The sequence below is a fragment of the Pristiophorus japonicus genome, chromosome 4, assembly GCF_044704955.1.
Source record: "Pristiophorus japonicus isolate sPriJap1 chromosome 4, sPriJap1.hap1, whole genome shotgun sequence".
Lineage (NCBI taxonomy): Eukaryota > Metazoa > Chordata > Chondrichthyes > Pristiophoridae > Pristiophorus > Pristiophorus japonicus.
The window spans coordinates 231,113,165-231,133,773 of record NC_091980.1 but is presented as its reverse complement, the minus strand read 5'-3'; the positions used below and the strand labels follow the sequence as shown (position 1 = coordinate 231,133,773).

The 20,609-nt window shown below is 45.2% G+C and overlaps 1 protein-coding gene across 4 annotated transcripts in view; it reads left to right on the top strand.

Annotated features, from left to right (window-relative positions):
• Positions 1-20,609, top strand: part of kiaa0586 (KIAA0586 ortholog) — an 800,223-nt gene that overhangs the window by 607,710 nt on the left and 171,904 nt on the right. For all 4 annotated transcript variants that reach the window (XM_070879138.1, XM_070879139.1, XM_070879135.1 and 1 more), the window contains 4 exons: positions 1,499-1,698; positions 1,821-1,939; positions 3,945-4,129; positions 18,139-18,313. In XM_070879138.1, the coding sequence (XP_070735239.1) occupies positions 1,499-1,698; positions 1,821-1,939; positions 3,945-4,129; positions 18,139-18,313 (679 nt within the window). The remainder of the gene's footprint in view (positions 1-1,498; positions 1,699-1,820; positions 1,940-3,944; positions 4,130-18,138; positions 18,314-20,609) is intronic.

Below are 20,609 nucleotides of genomic sequence, written 5' to 3'. Positions count from 1 at the left end.
TCCACTTCCAGTGAAAGCGGTTTAGTGATTTAAAAGCAATAATAGAAAATCGTCAAGTCCATATTTCTGTAGAAAGGTGTTGAGATATGTAGTGAGAGCTCCCTAGTTTATTCAGGGAGTGGATAAACTATACAAGCTAGGGGGTTTCCTGGTTTGATCACTGGTCAGTGTTGAGTTAGCTGTTCTTGATTAGGGCAGCGATCTGCTAATATAATTGGCCTCAACATCTCTTGGTTAAGGAGGAGGGGAAAGATCAGCCAAGGCTCTCATTTATTGATATCTATTGACTTTTTCTGGAAATGCACGTGTGGATGTCAGGTGAAGACATGATTGAGCTCGGATGTGATGCCCTCCATGATTGAATAGCCATCCACCACTCACTGGCAAGGCTCACACATGAATAAGACTACATCAGGCACTTAGTTTGCAAAAAGCAGGTACTCTGCAATGTAGCATTTCTTCTGTTGTTCTAAGAAACTGTATATGTACACCTCAATAACAGAATCATTTTATAAATTAAAAAACAAGGGGACATAAATATGATGGATCCACTAACAGATCAAATAAAGAATTTTGAAGGAATCTCTTCACACAGAGTGATGAGAATGTGCAACCCATTGCCACATGGAGTGTTTGAAACATTGATGCATTTAAGTGGAGGCTAGATGCATACACGAGGGAGAATGGAATAGCGGGGTACAGGCACAAGGTGGGAAGATGTAACTAGAGTGGGTGGAGACACGTGTGGAGTATGAACACCAGCATAGATCAATTGGGCTCAATGACCTGATTCTAAACTGTAGATTCTATGTAATTCTATGTAAGTTGGGTGAGGTTAGCAGAGTTGTCTGACTTCTCTGAAGCTGTATCATACAAGGAATCAAATGTTTTCAAGTTCGGGAAAATTGGTAAGTAATAGTTTAATTTTTTTTTAAGATATATAATTGTTGGGATCCCAGCTGCTACCAATTCTGGTTTTAATCCTACTGAATTGATTTTCAAGATGGTGGATAAAATAGTCTGAGGTACAGAATGCATAAATGCAGGATATTTAGAGAAAATAAAAGTGATATACCGATGGCATTTTAAAGCTTTTCCCTATTTTCCTCTTTATAGCACACTTAAGGTACACACTTATTGCCGGTAATAAGACATTGAGTACAAAATATATCTTGTTCACAAGTACATTCTTTGTTCAGAGGCTAACTCTGCAATGTTCCTAAACAAATATAGGAAAAGAGCCGAAAGTACATAAGAATACAGGGTACTGCAATAAAAAAGTAAACTTGATCAGGATTAAACCGTTACAGAAATTTGGAATGTGAGAATACATTTTCTTTTTAATTTTAGATTTCAGTGTAGATATCAAAGATCTAGAAAGGGAAAGAACGTCATTAAATTACCATTTTCTGGGCAAAACTGAGCTGACTACAATGGAATGCAACACAAGTATATTTATCTGATGTTTTTCTATTTTCTGCCTGTTTTGTGTGTTTAGGAGCTTGAGACCGATAATGAACTTCAAGGATCACCTGAACCAGGTATAGAGCTAGAGGGTTTTGCTGAGTCCATCGCTGCCTCTTACAATGGTCCACCATTCCCTCCCTCTGCCCCTGCCCCTGCCCCTCAGCCAGCTGTTGACATTGCAGACAGAATGATAAAACGCAAGGAATCCATAGAAAACCAGCTGATTGAGTGGTAGGTGATGTGTCTGAGACATTGGAACCCTTTGAATTGCGGACTTGTTATTTTTAAGACCTACCTGTATAATATGGTGATTTTCTTTATGTTATCAAATATTGAAATCCTTATTCTAATAGGGTTGAACAAGAGCTCATGTCCCGTATCATTAGTGAGATGTATCCCTTACAGCAACAGCCTGTGCCACATTTCAGCCAGTCCGAATGTGAGGAGAGTATGCTTTCGGGCTCAGATATTGGTGAGTCTCCAGCTCTCTTTACTCCATATATCTCACTGCAAAGTTATGTGGTTTCAGAGCACCTTTGCCATATTGTAAAATATCGAGCATCAGGTCAAAGTACCACTTTAATTCAGATTTAAATTTATCTTCAGAAGCCTTAACAACGCTCCTGCAAACTTGTTTTAATTGAACAAGATTGCATTCTTACCTCTTTGTGCACACTATTTTTACGACCATGACTACATGTTTTGGGATTTTGTAAGTTTTTTCCATTGTTTTCCTCTGAAGATTTCTTGTGACACATGCCTTTCCGTGACGGGATGGCAGGTTTCAGCAATGCCTCACTGCAAACCAACCACTAGGAGCCACAAGAGAGTAGCCTCTGTGACTTGGTTACTGGTTTTGTTCTTCGCCCTGTGGGGATTCTCTGCTTTCCATTCTGTGACCCACTCTGATAGTATGGCTGAAATTGATAAATCATCATCATCATCATCATCATCATCATAGGCAGTCCCTCGGAATCGAGGAAGACTTGCTTCCACTCTTAACATGAGTTCTTAGGTGGCTGAATCGTCCAATACGAGAACCACAGTCTCTGTCACAAGTGGGGCAGCTAGTTGTTGAGGGAAGGAAGGAGTGGGACTGGTTTGCCACTCTCTCTTTCCACTGCCTGCGCTTGATTTCTGCATGCTCTCGACAAGGTGCTGAGCGTCCTCCCGGATGCACCATATGGGGATCACAAGTTCAAATCCACATCCTATTGATTGTGAACTAGCACACTAACATCCTGCAGCACATTCTGTCACCCTTCTCAGCATTTAACATTCAGTGTTATCAATTAATATAAATGACCTGAGCCTGATTTGAAGCCTGTAAATGGTTTTTGGATCAGTATTTCTGAAAAAGATGCCAACGCATCGTATGTTTCTTGGGTAAACGGCAACATACTTTTTCTCATGATATTTCTGTTAGTGCCATATCTGGATTTCCCCCCCACCCCCCGAGATTTAGGAGCCAAAATTGCCCCCCGCCGGAAAGGTGGCGCACCTACACTGTTTCAGCTGTTTTTACTGGCACGGTGGATGCGGTGGCCTCTTGAGCGAAATTCCGCTCTTTGGCTTTTTTTTTCAACAGCCCGGAAGTCGGTCATAATGAGGGCAGAGGTGCAGCAGTGAGCGGAAGTTCGGTAAGCAGAGGGGTGGAAGTTGAGGGGTGGGCGGACTGTCCGCCACTGTAACTCATCAGTGTAGCAGATCAGCAGATCACTTAAAGGGGAGAGCCACTGCCATTCTTTAAGTTAGGTCCATTGGGCCACCAGGGAGGGTTTCGGCCGGGCCTGTTGGCGGCCTGGCTGAACCTGGTGGCATAATTGTCGGCCCGACATGGCAGTCGGCCGACAAAAAAAATTAATATGGCGGCTGCGGCAGTAGGTCCGCCCCTTTTAGTGGCAGCTGCATCGCCATTTTACAAGCACTTCAAAGCTGTCGGTGGCACCAAGCAGCGGGAGCAAGATTTTCTCGGCGGAATTTTGCGATTGGGGGGAACATCAGCGATACGTGCTCTGATGACGCACTTAGGATGGATCTGCAGCAGCGGAGTGGTAGTGGGGGGATCGAGTCACCCCCGGGATACTGCAGGAGCGGAATTTTCAAAATTCCACTAAAAATCAGCGGCCATTCCACTCCGCAGCGTGGCCACCGATTTCCAGTGGCAACAGGCCTTAAGGGAAGGGGTAATTTCGGCCCCTTAATATCGTTACCATTAATGAAACATACACTTTCACTAAAAAAAAATTCATTTCCGTGAAATCAGCTTTTTTTCTTCCTCTCCAAGTGAAGGCCAAAGTGTTAACATGTAAATCTAGCACTGGCAGTTGTTAAAGAAGCACTTCATTTCTGCACAGATTTCTTTTGTAAAAACAGAAAATGAAATTTATACAACATTATACATGAATATTTATTCTGTTATGAGAATAGTTTCCAGAGCTAAGAGTGCTGAATGTTATTATTTGCTTCCAAAATAGTTGAAGCTGCTGGCGGAGGAGGCTTCCAGTTGTTTGTGGATGCAGGTGTTCCTGTGGACTCTCAAATGGTTCGACAGTTTGTAGATGAAGCTCTTGCCGAAATTATTGCCATCATGCTGGGCCAGCGCCAGAGTGAGAGCAGAACTCCTGTACGAGAACTTCCTCAACGAAAAACACCTTCACCGGTAAGAAGGCATCTTATTCTACAAAACACTTGGAGCGCTGAGCACATTTATCTTAATATATGAGAATAATATCTGATACTGAGTCTAAATTCTAATAAAAACATAAATGGTATATTATGGAAATGGGGAGTGGTATAATCATATCTGCTCATGGTTTGATTTCTCAGCATGCTTTGCAATACCTGACCTGCATTGTGCTGGTTTGAAATGTAAGCATCAGCAGTGGCATGTTTATTACAAAACTGTGGCTAAAATTATGCTGGTGTTTCAGAATGAGCATCTACTCCCCCATGCTATCTGGATAGTTTGATTCACAAACTGGACATGATTTATGCTGAGTATTAAGTTTAATACAATACAGGGCTTTTTATTTGTATCATATAACAGGAAAATACACATTTAGCATTTACTAATGCCTATTCCACTAGGAATGAGTTTGAAACTACTTAGCTAGAATCCTTAAAGGAACAGTACAATTAAGCATTCTTAGTGAAAGAATTCCTCTGGGTAAATCCCCTCAAGATTGTTTTTGAATGTACCTCTCGATTTTTATTTATTAGTCCTGATATTACCTGGTATTAGTGTGTCATTGCAGTCTCCCCATACTTTCTTTGAGAGCATTATTGCACTCCAAAATTATATGGTAGAACAGGACATTGATTGCTGGTCCTGGAGTCGAACTGAAATACATTATTAAAACAAAGCACAGCTGTACTTTGGGCAGTCCTTTCACAGTTTTCATGACCTGCCATGCTCATTCGCATCAGTGGTAAATTTTGTTGAATTTAATTGCAGCCTACAACCACGAGAGAATCTGTACTGCATTTGGATCTGGATCCAGGAGTTGGAAGGACTGTAAAGTCCTGTCCCCTCAGTACAGATTCACACGAGGCATGTAGTGAAGTCAAGGTCACTCTGGACCTGCACCTTTATTTCACAGCTCTGGAATGCTGCACTTGCCTGAGACCTGTCCTTATATACCTGTCTCTTGCAAATACACCCCTGGTGGTAAGGTATGCTGGTGGTTACAGGTCATATCTTATTACAGTCATGTATAGCATGTTAGGATACAGTTATATATAATAATGTAAGATACATGACATCACCCTCCCCCAAGGTCTTATTGTCTTTATAGGTTCAGTCTCTCAGGTGGTCTACGCTCTCGCGTGGAGCGTCTGAGTTGTGGTTCAGTTGTTTGCCTTGGTGTCTGTTTTTCTTTGGGTGTGGTTGTTGGTATCTCGTCTGGGCTGTCTGTTTCGATTGGTGTGATTGTTGTTGACTCGCCTGGGCTGTCTGTTGGGATTGCCCTTTCCTCAGGTTATTCCCTCTGTCTGTCCACCAGGTGTGGTGCGAGTTCCACATTGTAGTCTGCCTTTGGTTCCGCAGTGTTGTTGGTAAATCTGTTTTTGACTTGGTCTACATGCCTCCGGCAGGTTTTGCCATTGTCCATTTGTACTACCAGTAGCCTGTTTCCTTTCTTGCCCGTTACTGTCCCTGCAAGCCATTTGGGACCCCTGCCATAGTTTAGTACAAACACTTTGTTCCCTATCTCATTCCATCTCCCCCTCGAATTTCTGTCATGGTACTCAGTCAGCTTACAGCGCTTTGCCTCAACGATTTCGTGCATGTCTGGGAGGATTAATGAGAGCCTTGTTTTTAAAGTCCTTTTCATCAACAGTTGCGCGGGGGGGATCCCAGTGAGTAAGTGCGAACGAGATCTGTATGCCAGCAGCAGTCGCGACAGGCGACCCTGCAGCGTGGGACCTTGGATTTTAAGCATGCCTTGTTTAATGATTTGCACTACTCTCTCCGCCTGGCCGTTGGAGGCCGGCTTGAACGGTGCCGTCTTGACGTGATTTATGCCGTGGTCAATTATAAAGTCTTGGAATTCTGCGCTGATGAAGCACGGACCATTGTCACTGACCAATATGTCAGGGATTCCGTGCGTTGCAATCATGGTTGCGAGGCTCTCCACAGTGGTGGAGGTTGTGCTCGAGTTTAAAATGGTGCATTCGATCCACTTTGAAAATGCATCTACAACTACGAGGAACATTTTGCCCATGAATGGGCCTGCATAGTCTACATGCATCCGCGACCACAGTTTGGTAGGCCAGGGGCTCAGTGGAGCCTCCTTGGGGGCATTGTTGAGTTGGGCACAAATGGTGCACCTTCGGACGCAGAGCTCCAAGCTCGCGGTGGAGCTCCCGGACAAATGCCTCTCTGCCTCGCAGAGGCATGACTACTCGGCTGCCCCACATCTGGCAGTCTGCTTGTAGTGATAGCTCATGCATGCGCCTGTGAGAGGGTTTTAATTCCTCGGGGCAGACATCGCGAGCCTCTGCCCAGTCACCGGTTAGGACACATCTTTTTACTAAGGATAACGTGGGGTCGCTGGCCGTCCAGGCTCTGATTGGGCGAGCCGTTATGGGCGAACCTGTGGACTCAAAAGGCATTGATTGCCATGACTATCTCACAGTCCTGTTCGTCAGACCCTTCTGTTGTCGCCAGGGGTAGCCTGCTGAGTGCGTCGGCACAGTTGTCTGTGCCTGGTCTGTGCCTTATCATCGCCTAACCAGTCTTTGGTTACAAAGCTTTGCTGGAGCATTTCTATAAAGTCCTCCCAATTGTCTCCCGCATTGTACTTTTCATCTGATCCGTTGTTCGCCATTCTGTGGATTCTGTAATCCCGTAACTCGTCGCCACTGTAAAGCCCTGTCCCCTCAGTACAGATTCACACGAGGCATGTAGTGAAGTCAAGGTCACTCTGGACCTGCACCTTTATTTCACAGCTCTGGAATGCTGCACTTGCCTGAGACCTGTCCTTATATACCTGTCTCTTGCAAGTGCACCCCTGGTGGTAAGGTATGCTGGTGGTTACAAGTCATATCTTATTACAGTCATGTATAGCATGTTAGGATACAGTTATATATAATAATGTAAGATACATGACAAGGACTGTGTCTATAATCCACTGCATAACACAGTCTCCTTTTGCTTCTTCCCAGTCTTCAGATTATGAGATTCAGTTGGGATTTTTACATAGTCTCACAGATAGTTTGTGGATTTGATTGGTCAGTTAGTCCCAGAATAATAGCATGGTAAAAGTACACTTCTGTAGACTGTATAACTGATTATCAAGAGATGTTTAATATATTTATCGGGCACATGTTTACAATTAAAAATAATGGGTTGAAAATTCAGGTGTTTAATGCCACCCGTTGCCACCATGAAATGGCAGAAAAACAGCGACTGGAGCTCTTCCACCAGCGGGTAGAGGGTTTCACCTTTTTGCGAGGGATGTAGGGTTGCCGATAAACGCGATCGTTGGAGGAATTGAAATTAACCAGATTGTGATGTCAGCGAGTATGCAGCCCTCACTTGATGCCCAATCTGCAGCATTGGATTTCGCCGTTCAACTTACTGCCTAAACAACAATGGCAGAGCAAGCGTACAACAGCTGGAAGGAGGCTCCAGCAGCAATCAGTTGCATCTGAAATGGTTATGCAATTAGACTGGCTCTGTGCTACTTTCTGCAACTCCACCAACCTTATTAACTTCTTTCAAGCTTCTAAGAGAGTGTTGCTGCAAGTGCAGAATGCCTTCATTACTTTTTTAAACGCTTCTGCTCAAATACTTCCTCACAGTCATGGGGGCTGTACTGGCAGTTGATCTCGCATTCCAGGATCTTTGGCGGAGGGAGCACCAAGCATGAGGGCAGTCTGAGCTTCTGCTGCTGCAACAAGACATTGGGTCGCTGCAATGGAAGCTGCGACTTTGCCCATCATGCGCACCATCATGTCTGGGTCGCCGCAGTCTCTTTGGGAGTGTACCATCATTTCCAGGCTGGAAAACCTGGGCTCCATGCTCTGTGCAGAGCCGCGTGCAATGTTGGAGGCAGACTCATCCACGTTTCTTGACATTGCCAAGATGCTTTTTGGCAGACTTGCCATTGTACCCATCAAATCGGTGTGCATGTCCATCACCCTTCTTCCAAAGGACTCCCCTTCACTCACCTTGACCACTCGTGTGAGGTCATGATCTGAGTCCTGTGCAGCAGAACTCATGCGCGAACTCGCCCTTTGGGGAGCTGGCCTCTGAGCTACTCTTGGCCTTGCTGAAGCCCACTCGTGCCCAGTACCTCACCCTGTGTAGATCCCGCATCTACACTTGCCTCTAAAGTTCGCGTAGTGTCAGTTTCTGAGCTGGTGTCTGAGAGATGCAGTGACGCTGTGTCTTCTTCCTCCTCTTCTTCTCCCCCCTCACTTTCTTGGGACGGACTGCCCGGGTGCTTGTTGAAGCAGAAAGGCACAAGTGTTGGGTTATGGTGAGGTGAAGGGGGCAGGAAGGCAGAAATGCATGCATTACAGCATGAGTAGCTTGAATGTAAGAAAAAAATGTGGGCTGAGGGAGAAGTGGGATGTGAGAAGAAGGATTAGGAATGAACATACCGTTATTGTCCCCAAGGGTTGCCATGGCCTTACCAATTGCTGCCAAATGATCTGGAGTACTCGTTCCTCCAGCTGATTGGAGTCCTAAGTGTCCGCCTGGCCTCCACCTGTCTGCTGCTGCTCCCGGATTATTTGTCAGTTTGGCCTGCAAGAAAAAGAGAAGTGTGCGAGTGAGTGTACGGCAATATGTTTGGGTGATATGCCTGCCATAGTTGAATAGTTGTCAGTGTGTGCATGGTGTGAGATGTGGGTGTGAGCGTTGCAGCATTATAAGGTTGTGAGGGTGAAATGAAGCTATGATTGTGAGGTGTGAGCGGTGGTCAGGAGAGATTGTTGCTGGGTAAGTGCTGGGGGTGTGGTGCATTGAGCAGTGTGTGAGGCCTGTGGTGCAGATGGTGGTATGTGGCATTTGCTGAAGCCTTCACTCACCTTGACCACTCGTGTGAGGTCATTAAACTTCTTCCTGCACTGGATGGCGGACCTGGGGACCACAGTGCTGGCCGTCACATGGTCTGCTATCTCCTGCCATATCATAGAATTATAGACATTTACAGCACAGAAGGAGGCCATTTCAGCCCACTGTGACTGTTCCAGCCAACAAAGAGCTATCTTGCCTAATTCCACTTTCCAGCTCTTAGTTCGTAACCTTGTAGGTTACAGCACTTCAAGTGCACATCTAAGCACTTTTTAAATGTGGTAAGGGTTTCTGCCTCTACCACCCTTTCAGGCAGTGAGTTCCAGACCCCCACCATCCTCTGCGTGAAAAAGTTTCCCCTCAAATCCCAGCCTATCGAATCTTTCCTCATAGCTAAAATTCTCCAGTCCAGGCAACATCCTCGTAAATCCCCTCTGTATCCTCTTTAGTGCAATTACATCTTTCCTGTAATGTGGTGACCAGAACTGCACACAGTACTCAAGCTGTGGCCTAACTAGTGTTTTATACAGTTCAAGCATAACCTCCCTGCTCTTGTATTCTATGCCCCAGCTTAGAAAGGCAAGTATTCTGTATGCCTTCATAACCACCTTATCTACCTGACCTGCTACCTTCAGGGATCTGTGGACAAGGTCCCTTTATTCCACTACACATCTCAGTGTCCTATCATTTAATGTGTTAGTCTTGCCTTGTTAGTCCTCCCCAAATGCATTACCTCACACTGCTCCGGCTTGAATTCCATTTACTACTGTTCTGCCCACCTGACCAATTCATTCATATCTTCCTGCAGTCTACAGCTTTCTTCTTCATTATTACCAACACAGCTGATTTTAGTATCATCTGAAAACTTCTTAATCATACCCCCTACATTTAGGTCTAAATCATTGATATATACCACAAAAAGCAAGTGATCTAGTACTGAGCCCTGCAGGACCTCACTCGAAACAGCCTTCCAGTCACAAAAACACCCATCAACCATTACCCTTGCCACTTTGCCTTGGATCCCATAGGCTTTTTACTTTTGTGATCAGTCTGTCATGTGGAACCTTATCAAAAGCCTTGCTAATATCCATATACACTACATCAAACGCACTACCCTCACCGACCCTCTTTGTTAACTCCTCAAAAAATTCAATCAAGTTAGTCAGACACGACCTTCCCTTAACAAATCCATGCTGATTGTCCTTGATTAATCCGTGTCATTCTAAATGAAGATTTATCCTGTCCCTCAGAATTATTTCCAATAATTTTCCCACCACCGAGGTTAGGCTGACTGGCCTGTAATTACTCGGTCTATCCCTTTCTCCCGTTTTAAATAAAGGTACCATGTTAGCAGTCCTCCAGTCCCACAACAGTAGCCAGAGAGGATTGGAAAATGATAGTCAGAGCCTCTGCTATTTTCTCTTTTGATTCTCAACAGCCTGGGATACATTTCATCGGGCTTGGTATTTATCCACTTTCAAAGCTGCTTAACCCCTTAATACTTCTTCTCTCACTATGTTTATCTCATGTAATATTTCACACTCCTTCTCCCTGATTGCAATGTCTGCATCGCCTCTCTCATTTCTGAAAACAGATGCAATGTATTCATTAAGAACCATACCCATGTTTTCCACTTCCATACACACATTACCTTTATGGTCTCTAATAGGCCCTACTCTTTCTTTAGTTATCCTCTTGCTCTTAATGTATTTGTAAAACATCTTTGGGTTTTCCTTGATTTTACTTGCCAAAATTGTTTAATGCTCTCTCTTTGCTTTCCTAATTTCCTTTTTAATTTCACCCCTACACTTTCTGTACTCCTCTAGGGTTTCTGCAGTATTGAAACCTCGGTATCTGTCATAAACCTCCCTTTTTTTCTTTATCCTATCCTGTATGCTCCTTGACATGCAGGGGGCTCTAGATTTGATAGTCCCAGCCTTTTTCTTGAAGGGAACATACTCATCCTTGAATGCCTCCCACTGCTCTGACACTGATTTACCTTCAAATAGTTGTTTCCAATCCATTTTAGCTAAATCACATCTCAGCTTAGTAAAATTAGCTTTCCCCCAATTGAGAATTTTTATTCCTGGTCTATTATTGTCCTTTTCCATAACTACCCTAAATCACTACCAGCATAATTCCCTAAAACTAAGTCTAGAATCGTCCTCTCTCTTGTTGGGCTTGCTAAAAACTGGCTAAAAGAGTTCAGCTTGTGTCAGCTGTGGCTCAGCGCGTAACACACTTACCTCTAAGTCAGAGGTCATGGTCCAAGTCCCGCTCCAGCAACTTGAACACATAAATCTAGGCTGACACGCCAGTGCAGTGCTGAGGGAGTGCTGCACTGTCAGAGGTGCCGTATTTTGGATGAGATGTTAAATCGAGGCCGCATATACCCTCTCAGGTGGACGTAAAAGATCCCATTTCACTATTTCGAAGAAAAGTTGTCCTCGGTGTCCTGGCTAATATTTAATCCTCAATCAACATAACTAAAACAAATTATCTGATCATTATCACATTGCTGTTTGTGGGAGTTTGCTGTGCGCAAGTTGGCTGCCCCGTTTCCAACATTACTACAGTGACTACACTCCAAAATTACTTCATTGATTGTGAAGCACTTTGAGACGTCCAGTGGTCGTGAAAGGCACTATATAAATGCAAGTCTTTATTTTTTGTTCCTGAATGCATTTTAGGAATTCTGCTACCTCTATACCTTTCACGCTGATTCTATCCCAGTTAATATTAGGTTAGTTGAAATCACCTACTATTACTGCCCTATAGTTTTGCACTTCTCAGAAATTTGCCTACATATTTGCTCTTCTATCTCCCTCTGACTGTTTGTTGGTCTATAATACACTCCCAGCAGTGTGATTGCACTTTTTTGTTCTTCAATACAACCCATATGGCCTCGGTTGATCATCCTTTTAACATATCATCCCATCCTCACAGCTGTAATTGTTTCTTTAATCAATACTGTGACCCCCCTTTTTTATCCCCCTCTCTATCCTGTCTGAAAACCCTGTAACCAGGAAATTGAACTGCCCTTGCAGCCATGTCTTAGTAATAGCTATAGGGCCGAAATTCAGGTGCACCAGAAAGCTGTCACACCTATGATTTTTTAACTGGTACTCACTGCTGGAACTCGGTGCCGTGAGTGGATCCATTTTCAGGACTGAGAATTTTTTTCAAAGTCCTGCAGGAAATGGATCATAATGGGGCGGACCTTAGACTCAAAGCCAGGCTGACTGGCTGAAAATGGGTCGTTTGGGCCATCCGCCGCCGTCAATCAACATGGTGACTTCACAGCGCGTGTACATCACCACGCTCTCTTCCCTCTGTTAAAGGGGAGAGATTCTATCATTTTTTAACCTTGGCCACTGGGCCACCAGGGAGGGTTTTGGCCAGGACAGCGGCCTGGTATCCAAGAGGGGTAGCCAGGCGGCCCGGCTGAACCTGAGGGCAGTATTTTGCCGGCCGATCGGCAGGTCTGCCGGCAAAAATGTTTGCATTGTGGCTGTGGGCCCTCCCCTTTAAGGCAGCCGCGCTGCTGGGCCGCACACAGTCTTCAGAAGGTGCACCGGTAGAAAAACCTGTCGGGGGCACCACGCGGTGGGAGATCGACAGATCAAGGTGAAAATAGCTGGGTAAGTATTTATTTCATTTTAAATTGGCGGTGCATCTACTTGGGCGGGATGGGGTCCAGGCCGAAAAATCCCCGAACTGAATTTTGCTCGGGTCGGCCAGTTGACCCCAAAGTGGCGGCCATTCGATTTTTAGCAATGGCCGTCGCAAACGAGATTTAACGGGTCTCTTTGAGACCCTGAATTTTGGCCCTATAATATCATACTCCCAAATGTCTCTGTGCTCTCAGCTTATCTGCCTTATTACCTAGACACCTTGCATTGAAATATATACTGTTTAACACTGCCAAACTCCCTCGCTGTCTATTTTCTAGCCTTTGTTTCCTCTGCCTTCCAAATTCACTTTCTAATTTTCTGCTTTCCAATTCCAGCTTTGCTTCCACCCCATCTCAGGTTCCCATCCCCCTGCCAAGCTAGTTTGAACCCTCCCCAACAGCATTAGTAACATCCTGCTACAAGGATATTGGTCCCGGCTGTGTTGACATGCAACCTGTCCGGCTTGCACAGGTCCAAGCCCCCCCCAGAAACGGACCCAATGCCCAGGAATCTAAAGCTCTCCCTCCTGCACCATCTCTGCAGCCACGCATTCATCTGCTCCATCCTATTTCTGTACTCACTAGCTCGTGGCACCGGGAGAATTCTGGAAATTACTATCTTTGGGGTGCTGCTTTTTAATCTGTCTCCTAACACCATAAAATCTGCCTGCAGGACCTCATCCCTCTTTCTTCCGATGTCGTTGGTATAGGTTGGACCTCCCTTATCCGGGACTTCCTTATCCGGCACCACCTGTCGTCCGGCATGATTCTGGTGGCTGGGGGCGCATGCGCACAACGCGGCCGACCTCTACCTCAACTTTGGGGCCGCGCCGACAATCGACCCGCTGGGGCCGCGCCGACACCCGCTGGGGCCGCGCCAACTCTTGGCCCACTGGGGCCATGCCAACACTCACTGGGGCCACGCCGACAATCGACCCTCTGGGGCCCACTGCCACTCGGGCCGCTAGGGACCCGGCGACGCTCGGCCTGCTGGGGCCGCGCCGACACTTGGCCCGCTGACACTCGGCCCGCTAGGTACCCGCTGACACTCGGCCTGCTGGAGCTGCGCCGACACTCGCTGGGGCTGTGCTGACACTTGGCCCGCTGACACTCGGCCTGCTAGGTACCCGCTGACACTCGGCCTGCTGGAGCTGCGCCGACACTCGCTGGGGCTGTGCTGACACTTGGCCCGCTGACACTCGGCCTGCTGGGGCGCGCCGACACTTGACCCGCTGGGGCCACGCCGCCGCTCGGCCCGTTGGGGCCTGCTGACACTCGGCCCGCTGGGGGTCCGCCAACACTTAGGGCCCGCCCGGGGCTCTGACCTCCTCCTCCCCCTCCCCCCTCAACTCCCTGGCTGACCTCCCTTTATCCGGCAAAATCCCTTATTCGGCACAGGCCAAGTCCCGAGGGTGCCGGATAAGGGAGGTTCAACCTGAACCGATATGGGTCACGACCTCTGGCTGTTCACCCTCCTCCCTCAGAATGTCCTGCAGCCGCACAGTGACATCCTTGGCCCTGGCACCAGGGAGGCAACATACCATCGTGGAGTCACACCTGCAGCTGCTCCCCTAACTGTCAAATCCCCTACCACTATTGCTCTTTCACTCTTCTTCCTCCCTCCCCGCTCCCCATACAGCTGTGGACCTGCCTCGAGCTGCACTCCCCAGAGGAACCATCGTGCCCCACCAGTACTCAGAACAGAATACTGGTTGGAGATAGAGATGCAATCAGGGGACTCCTGCTCTACCTGCCTGGTGGTCCTCTTCTGTCTGGCAATCACCTATTCCCTCTCTGCCTGCACACTCCTAAGCTGCGGGATGGCCACCTCTAGATACGTGCTATCCACGAAGTTCTCAGCCTCGCTGATGCACTGTTGTGACTCCAGCTGCTGCTCAAGTTCCGAAACATGGCGTAGCTGCCGACACTTCCTGCACACATGGTCGTCCAGGCCATGAGAAGCGTCCAGGATTTCCCACATGGCACAGGATGTGCATTCCATATGACTGAGCTGCCCTGCCGTGCCTCTATTTGCAAAATTAATTAACTAAAGTTTTTAGTATAGCCCTCTGCCCTTAGTTAAAGACTACAAGACAAATAGGCTAAAGTGATATTCAGGTTCGGGGCCAGTTAGTAACAAAGAAAAACTATGTGACCTTTACCAACCAATCAGTTACCAGCTATCCTGTGACGTCACTCCTTGTGGTGTTTTTTGCCGCTGCCGCTCACTCCCTGCTCTCGGGCCTCCTATTATCTGCCTCCGATCTCATTCAGCTCAGTCCCCACTCTCAGGCCTTCTTTTAGCCGCCTCCATTCTCGTACAGCTCTGTCCCCGTTCTCAGGCCTCCTTTTATCAGCCTCGGATTTGAATCTATGGTACAGGATGTTTAGGGTGAGGGCTTCCTGCAACTTTGCAGGTAGAGGACACCCTCTCTTCTCTCCACGGCCACTATGAGTGCCTCCAGAGCTACATCAGAGAACCTCCGGGCTCTCTCCATGGGCGACAATATGCCGTCTTGCTTGTCCTTGAGCTTCTCCATCGGGTTGCTGGAGCAGCTACAAACCCAGCCACCCTGACAATGAGGTGCTGCAGCATCAATGCGTCTTTCCTTTAAGTAGTGGAAAAAGCCTGTGCCAAATATGACCGTGAATTAGATTGGTCCTGATATTGGTCCACCTATTGAGCATTAAGCCAATGACCAGCAGTTTTAGCGCTCAAACCATGAAAATAATCATGTTACTAAAGAGTGAGCACGAATTTTGCGTGCTACCTGGACCATTTTCAGTTGGCGCGACTTAACATCATTTGGTTTTCACACTGCCAATTTCGTGGCCATGTCCAATTTCTAGGCTAATTTTTAAAAAAATCCTACACCATTATAATTTATTAGCTCAATTCGTGACGGTCTAATCTGACTACTACTCTTTGCCTCGGGGAAACCAATTGGCCTCTACTTGGCACTTCCTTGATAACCCGGCTGTGATTGAGAATGTGAGGAGAATTGTGACCTTATCACTTCATGCTGCAATAGTGTATATTGTATAGGTGATAGGCCAGCACACTACGTAACCTAAAACCTAATCTATTTAGAAATGTATCATATTGTTTTCAGTTATAAAATGTTGAAAATTGCATGAAGTGGTTAGAATATATTATTTAAAGAGGCTAAACTCAATTTACACAAAGGTGGAGTAGACTTTACTTTATTAAAGACTCGTCACTGGCAGCTGCTGACATTTTTGTTATGAGTTCAAATCATCTCTGTGTTGTAGACTAGAGAACTTGACAGGCCGTCACCAACCCTCTCCGCATCTCCCTCCAGAATGCCTGTTCGCATGTGAACAAAGCCCTTGCCATCCATGAGCTTATCGTGGATGATGGCATCGACATTATGGCCCTGATGGAAACTTGGTTGAGGCGCGATGACACCTTACCCTTAAATGAAGCCACCCCGCCAGGAAGGATAGACAGAAAGGAAAAGGAGGTGGCGTAGCGTTACTGGTTAAAGAGGAGATTAACGCTATAGTAAGGAAGTACATTAGCTTGGATGATGTGGGTAGAGCTGCAGAAAACATTAGTGGGATTTGTGTACAGACCACCAAACAGAAGTAGTAAGGTTGAGGATGGCATCAAACAGGAAATTAGAGATGCATGCAATTAAGGTACAGCAGTTATCATGGGTGACTTTAATCTACATATAGATTGGGCTAACCAAACTGGTAGCAATATTGTGGAGGAGGATTTCCTGGAGTGTATAAAGGATGATTTTCTAGACCAATATGTCGAGGAACCAACTCGAGTGCAGGCCATCCTAAACTGGGTGTTGTGTAATGAGAGAGGATTAATTAGCAATCTTGTCGTGCGAGACCCCTTGGGGAAGAGTGACCATAATATGGTAGAATTCTTTATTAAAATGGAGAGTGACACAGTTAATTCAGAGACTAGGGTCCTGAATTGAAAGAAAGGTAACTTCGATGGTATGCGACGTGAATTGGCTAGGATAGACTGGCGAATGATACTTAAAGGGTTGACAGTGGATAGGCAATGGCAGACATTTAAAGATCACATGGATGAACTTCAACAATTGTACATCCCTATCTGGCGTAAAAATAAAGCGGGGAAGGTGGCTCAACCATGGCTAACAAGGGAAATTAGGGATAGTGTTGCACCATTCTATTATCTGAATGGTGACAGATTAGGAAAAGGGGTGGTGCAAAGAGACCTGGGTGTCGTGGTACATCAGTCATTGAAGGTTGGCATGCAGGTGCAGCAGGCGGTTAAGAAAGCAAATGGCATGTTGGCTTTCATAGCAAGGGGATTTGAGTACAGGGGCAGGGAGGTGTTGCTATAGTTGTACAGGGCATTGGTGAGGCCACACCTGGAGTATTGTGTACAGTTTTGGTCTCCTTACCTGAGGAAGGACATTCTTGCTCTTGAGGGAGTGCAGCGAAGGTTCACCAGACTGATTCCCGGGATGGCAGGACTGACCTATCAGGAAAGACTGGATCAACTGGGCTTGTATTCACTGGAGTTCAGAAGAATGAGAGGGGACCTCATAGAAACATTTAAAATTCTGACGGGGTTAGACAGGTTAGATGCAGGAAGAATGTTCCCAATGTTGGGGAAGTCCAGAACCAGAGATCACAGTCTAAGGATAAGGGGTAAGCCATTTAGGACCGAGATGCGGAGGAACTTCTTCACCCAGAGAGTGGTGAACCTGTGGAATTCTCTACCACAGAAAGTTGTTGAGGCCAATTCACTAAATATATTCAAAAAGGAGTTAGATGAGGTCCTTACTACTAGGGGGATCAAGGGGTATGGCGAGAAAGCAGGAATGGGGTACTGAAGTTGAATGTTCAGCCATGAACTCATTGAATGGTGGTGCAGGCTAGAAGGGCCGAATGGCCTACTCCTGCACCTATTTTCTATGTTTCTATGTTTCTATTCCTCAAGCCATGTATTCATCTTAACTATCTTGCTATTTCTACTCTGACTAGCACGTGGCACTGGTAGCAAACCTGAGATTACTACCTTTGAGGTCCTACTTTTTAATTTAACTCCTGCATAACCTCCCTGCTCTTATATTCTATGCCTCGGCCAATAAAGGCAAGCATTCCATATGCCTTTTTAACCACCCTATCCACCTGGCCAGCTACTTTCAGGGATCTGTGGACAAGCACTCCAAGGTCCGTTTGTTCATCTACACTATTAAGTGGCCTACCGCTTAATGTGTATACCCTTTCCTTATTAGCCCTCCCAAAGTGCATCACCTCACACTTCTCTGAAATAAATTCCATTTGCCACTGCTCTGCCACAATCTACAAGGATCTCGGCTCTCGAAACACTATGGCGGCTAATAATTTACTTTGTGTGGCAATCTGTTTTCCCATATTAGTTGGAGGTTTCTGGTTATATTCACACAAAATTTCTGTCTGTGTATCTAATTTGTTTGATATTTTACCATTCTTGCAGACAATGCTGATCCCAACACCAGATCCAACCCCCCAACACACTCCATCCCCTCCTGCTAGAGGTCCATCTCTGATCCAAACACCAGATGTCACACCCCAAGATTCTGTAGCTGTGTCAGAAGAGAAAGAATCAGAATCTGAACCAGAATTAGAACCTTCATTGAAGTCATCACCAGGTGAGCAGCAACTTCTTTGACTGAGAGTGTGTTCCATAGAGTGTAAGATAATGTAGAATCTTCTTGGTGTAAAAACACACAACAAGGCTTCAATTTATTTGGACATTAGAACAAATTCCAGCACACATTTTATTATATAAAAGATACACTTGAACAATTGTTATGATAATTATTGGATAATAAGACCTCGACTCTTGGTGTCACTGTTCAGTCTCCTTTTATATATTTCCCGTCATTGTGATAGTACAATTTCCCATATGACAAGAAGAGATTTTTCAAAGATCATTTTTTACGAGAAAAGAACATGTTAGCCCTGAAATTCCACTGGGATTGTACCGGTCTCCCACTGTAATTCCAATGGGAGACTGATGGAACCCCCAGGGAAACAGTACAAAAAGCCACTAGTGCCATTTACCTGAGGGTTTCCCCATGTCTCCTGCCAGAGTTACAACATATTCATACATGTTGAGAAATGGAGTCAAATCAGATTATTGAAAGAAATTGGGTTAGACTGACATATTCAGCATTAAAGAAAATCTGACGCATGAGCTTTGATTACCAATCTGATTACATTTCTCAACATTTATTCAAGTCAGGACACACTTAATACAACATAAGTTTTAACATGCAAAGATATCATTAGGTTCAACATTCCTGTTCATTTTTGATCATCAACGCCACCTGCCTGCTTTTTCATACAAATGATTCCAACAAAGGGTAGAGGGCAATTTCTAGCAGATGTGGTCTTAAAGATGTGAAAGGTTGATTTATTTTCCCTTCTGCCTTTCAGAAAGTGATCAGCCGCTCTGCTTTTTGCTTGTCCTTAATTGTCCAACTTAGACATCATTGTGGGCTTGAAGTGTCTTCGCACTTTAATGCAAAGCTTTTAGAACAGTCAGCCAAACCATAGTAATGCAAACCATAGGGAATTTTATGAGTGGACATGAAAGGGTTAAGAGAGAAGAATAGATTGTGTATCTCAAATATATATTTATACTAATCACATCTTTCCTGAGCCTTTCTCATTTGGGTGCATTCTAATGAGTACAGGAACAAATGTTATCAATCTCTTGTAAACCATAGAGGCAAAGAATACAAATGCAAGGAGATGATACTGAACTTGTATAAGACTCTAGTTAGGCTGCAGTTGAAGATTGGTTACTGTTTTGGGCATCCCATCAAAGGAAGGATATAAAAGCAATGGCAACAGACCAGCATAGACTCACTTGGATGTTACAGTTATGATAAGAGACTTGAGAAATTAGGGTTTTTTCTCTAGAGCTGAGATGGCTAAGGGATGACCTGATAGTAGGGTTACATTCTTTCCACATGTCCATAAGATGATAAAAAAAGCACAAATTTAAGATAAACACAAAAAGAATTAGAGAGGAGGTTAAAAAAGAACTGCTTACACAGAGGGTGGTTAAAATGTGGAATTCTCTGACACAAACCATTGGTGAAGTAGAGTCCATAAATTATTTTTAAAAGGCTTGAATAAAGAGGAACATTAAATGAAATGGCAAATGAACAGGAAAGGGGGATTAGACTGTGTGTGGCTCTTCTAGAGAAAATCACTGGCATAGACTTGGGCTGAACAGCCTATGTCTGCACTGTTACATTTTATGAGTCTATGTGCAGTAGAATTACATTTAATTGAAGGCAAGTTCACTAGCTTTTGAATATAACTGTTAACAAACATTTTATACACCGATATTTTACTTTAGATATTGGGGAAAGCAATCTGGTAGCATAATGTGTTAGTATGGTGTGATATATTCACAGAGCACAAGCACACACAGCTCCTAACATGGAGGCAGCTCTCTCGGAAGACTCTGGAAACTGCCTAGTTCTGTTTAATGATTAACTATGCACTTGTAGTACACAATACGTCCACATCCACAGTGTGGAGCTACAAACATTACAAGCTTACAGACATTACACTAACTACCTACTCCATCAAATAGACGAGTGAGCGTTCACACCAGCCAGCAAGCTTGTGAGTTCAGCTGACCTGTCATGGAATCACCAGGTTGAGTAAAGGTGCTTCAGAGGAAAAAAGGGATGAGATCGTGGGTCATCCTCTCACTGAGAGAGAGGCAGAAGCATGGGAGCAAGGCCAGCTATCCTCCCTCTACTAAAGCTGCTAGAGAATTAAGTAAATAATTTCAAAATGGAGGCTAAAATAATTGGAGGGGATGGAGGTGTTCCTTCTCCAGGTTCTGATGTTCTGGGAGTCTCCTTTTGTCAAGCTATCTCTAACAGTTTTTTGAAGACCTCAAGACTAATGAAGGAGCAA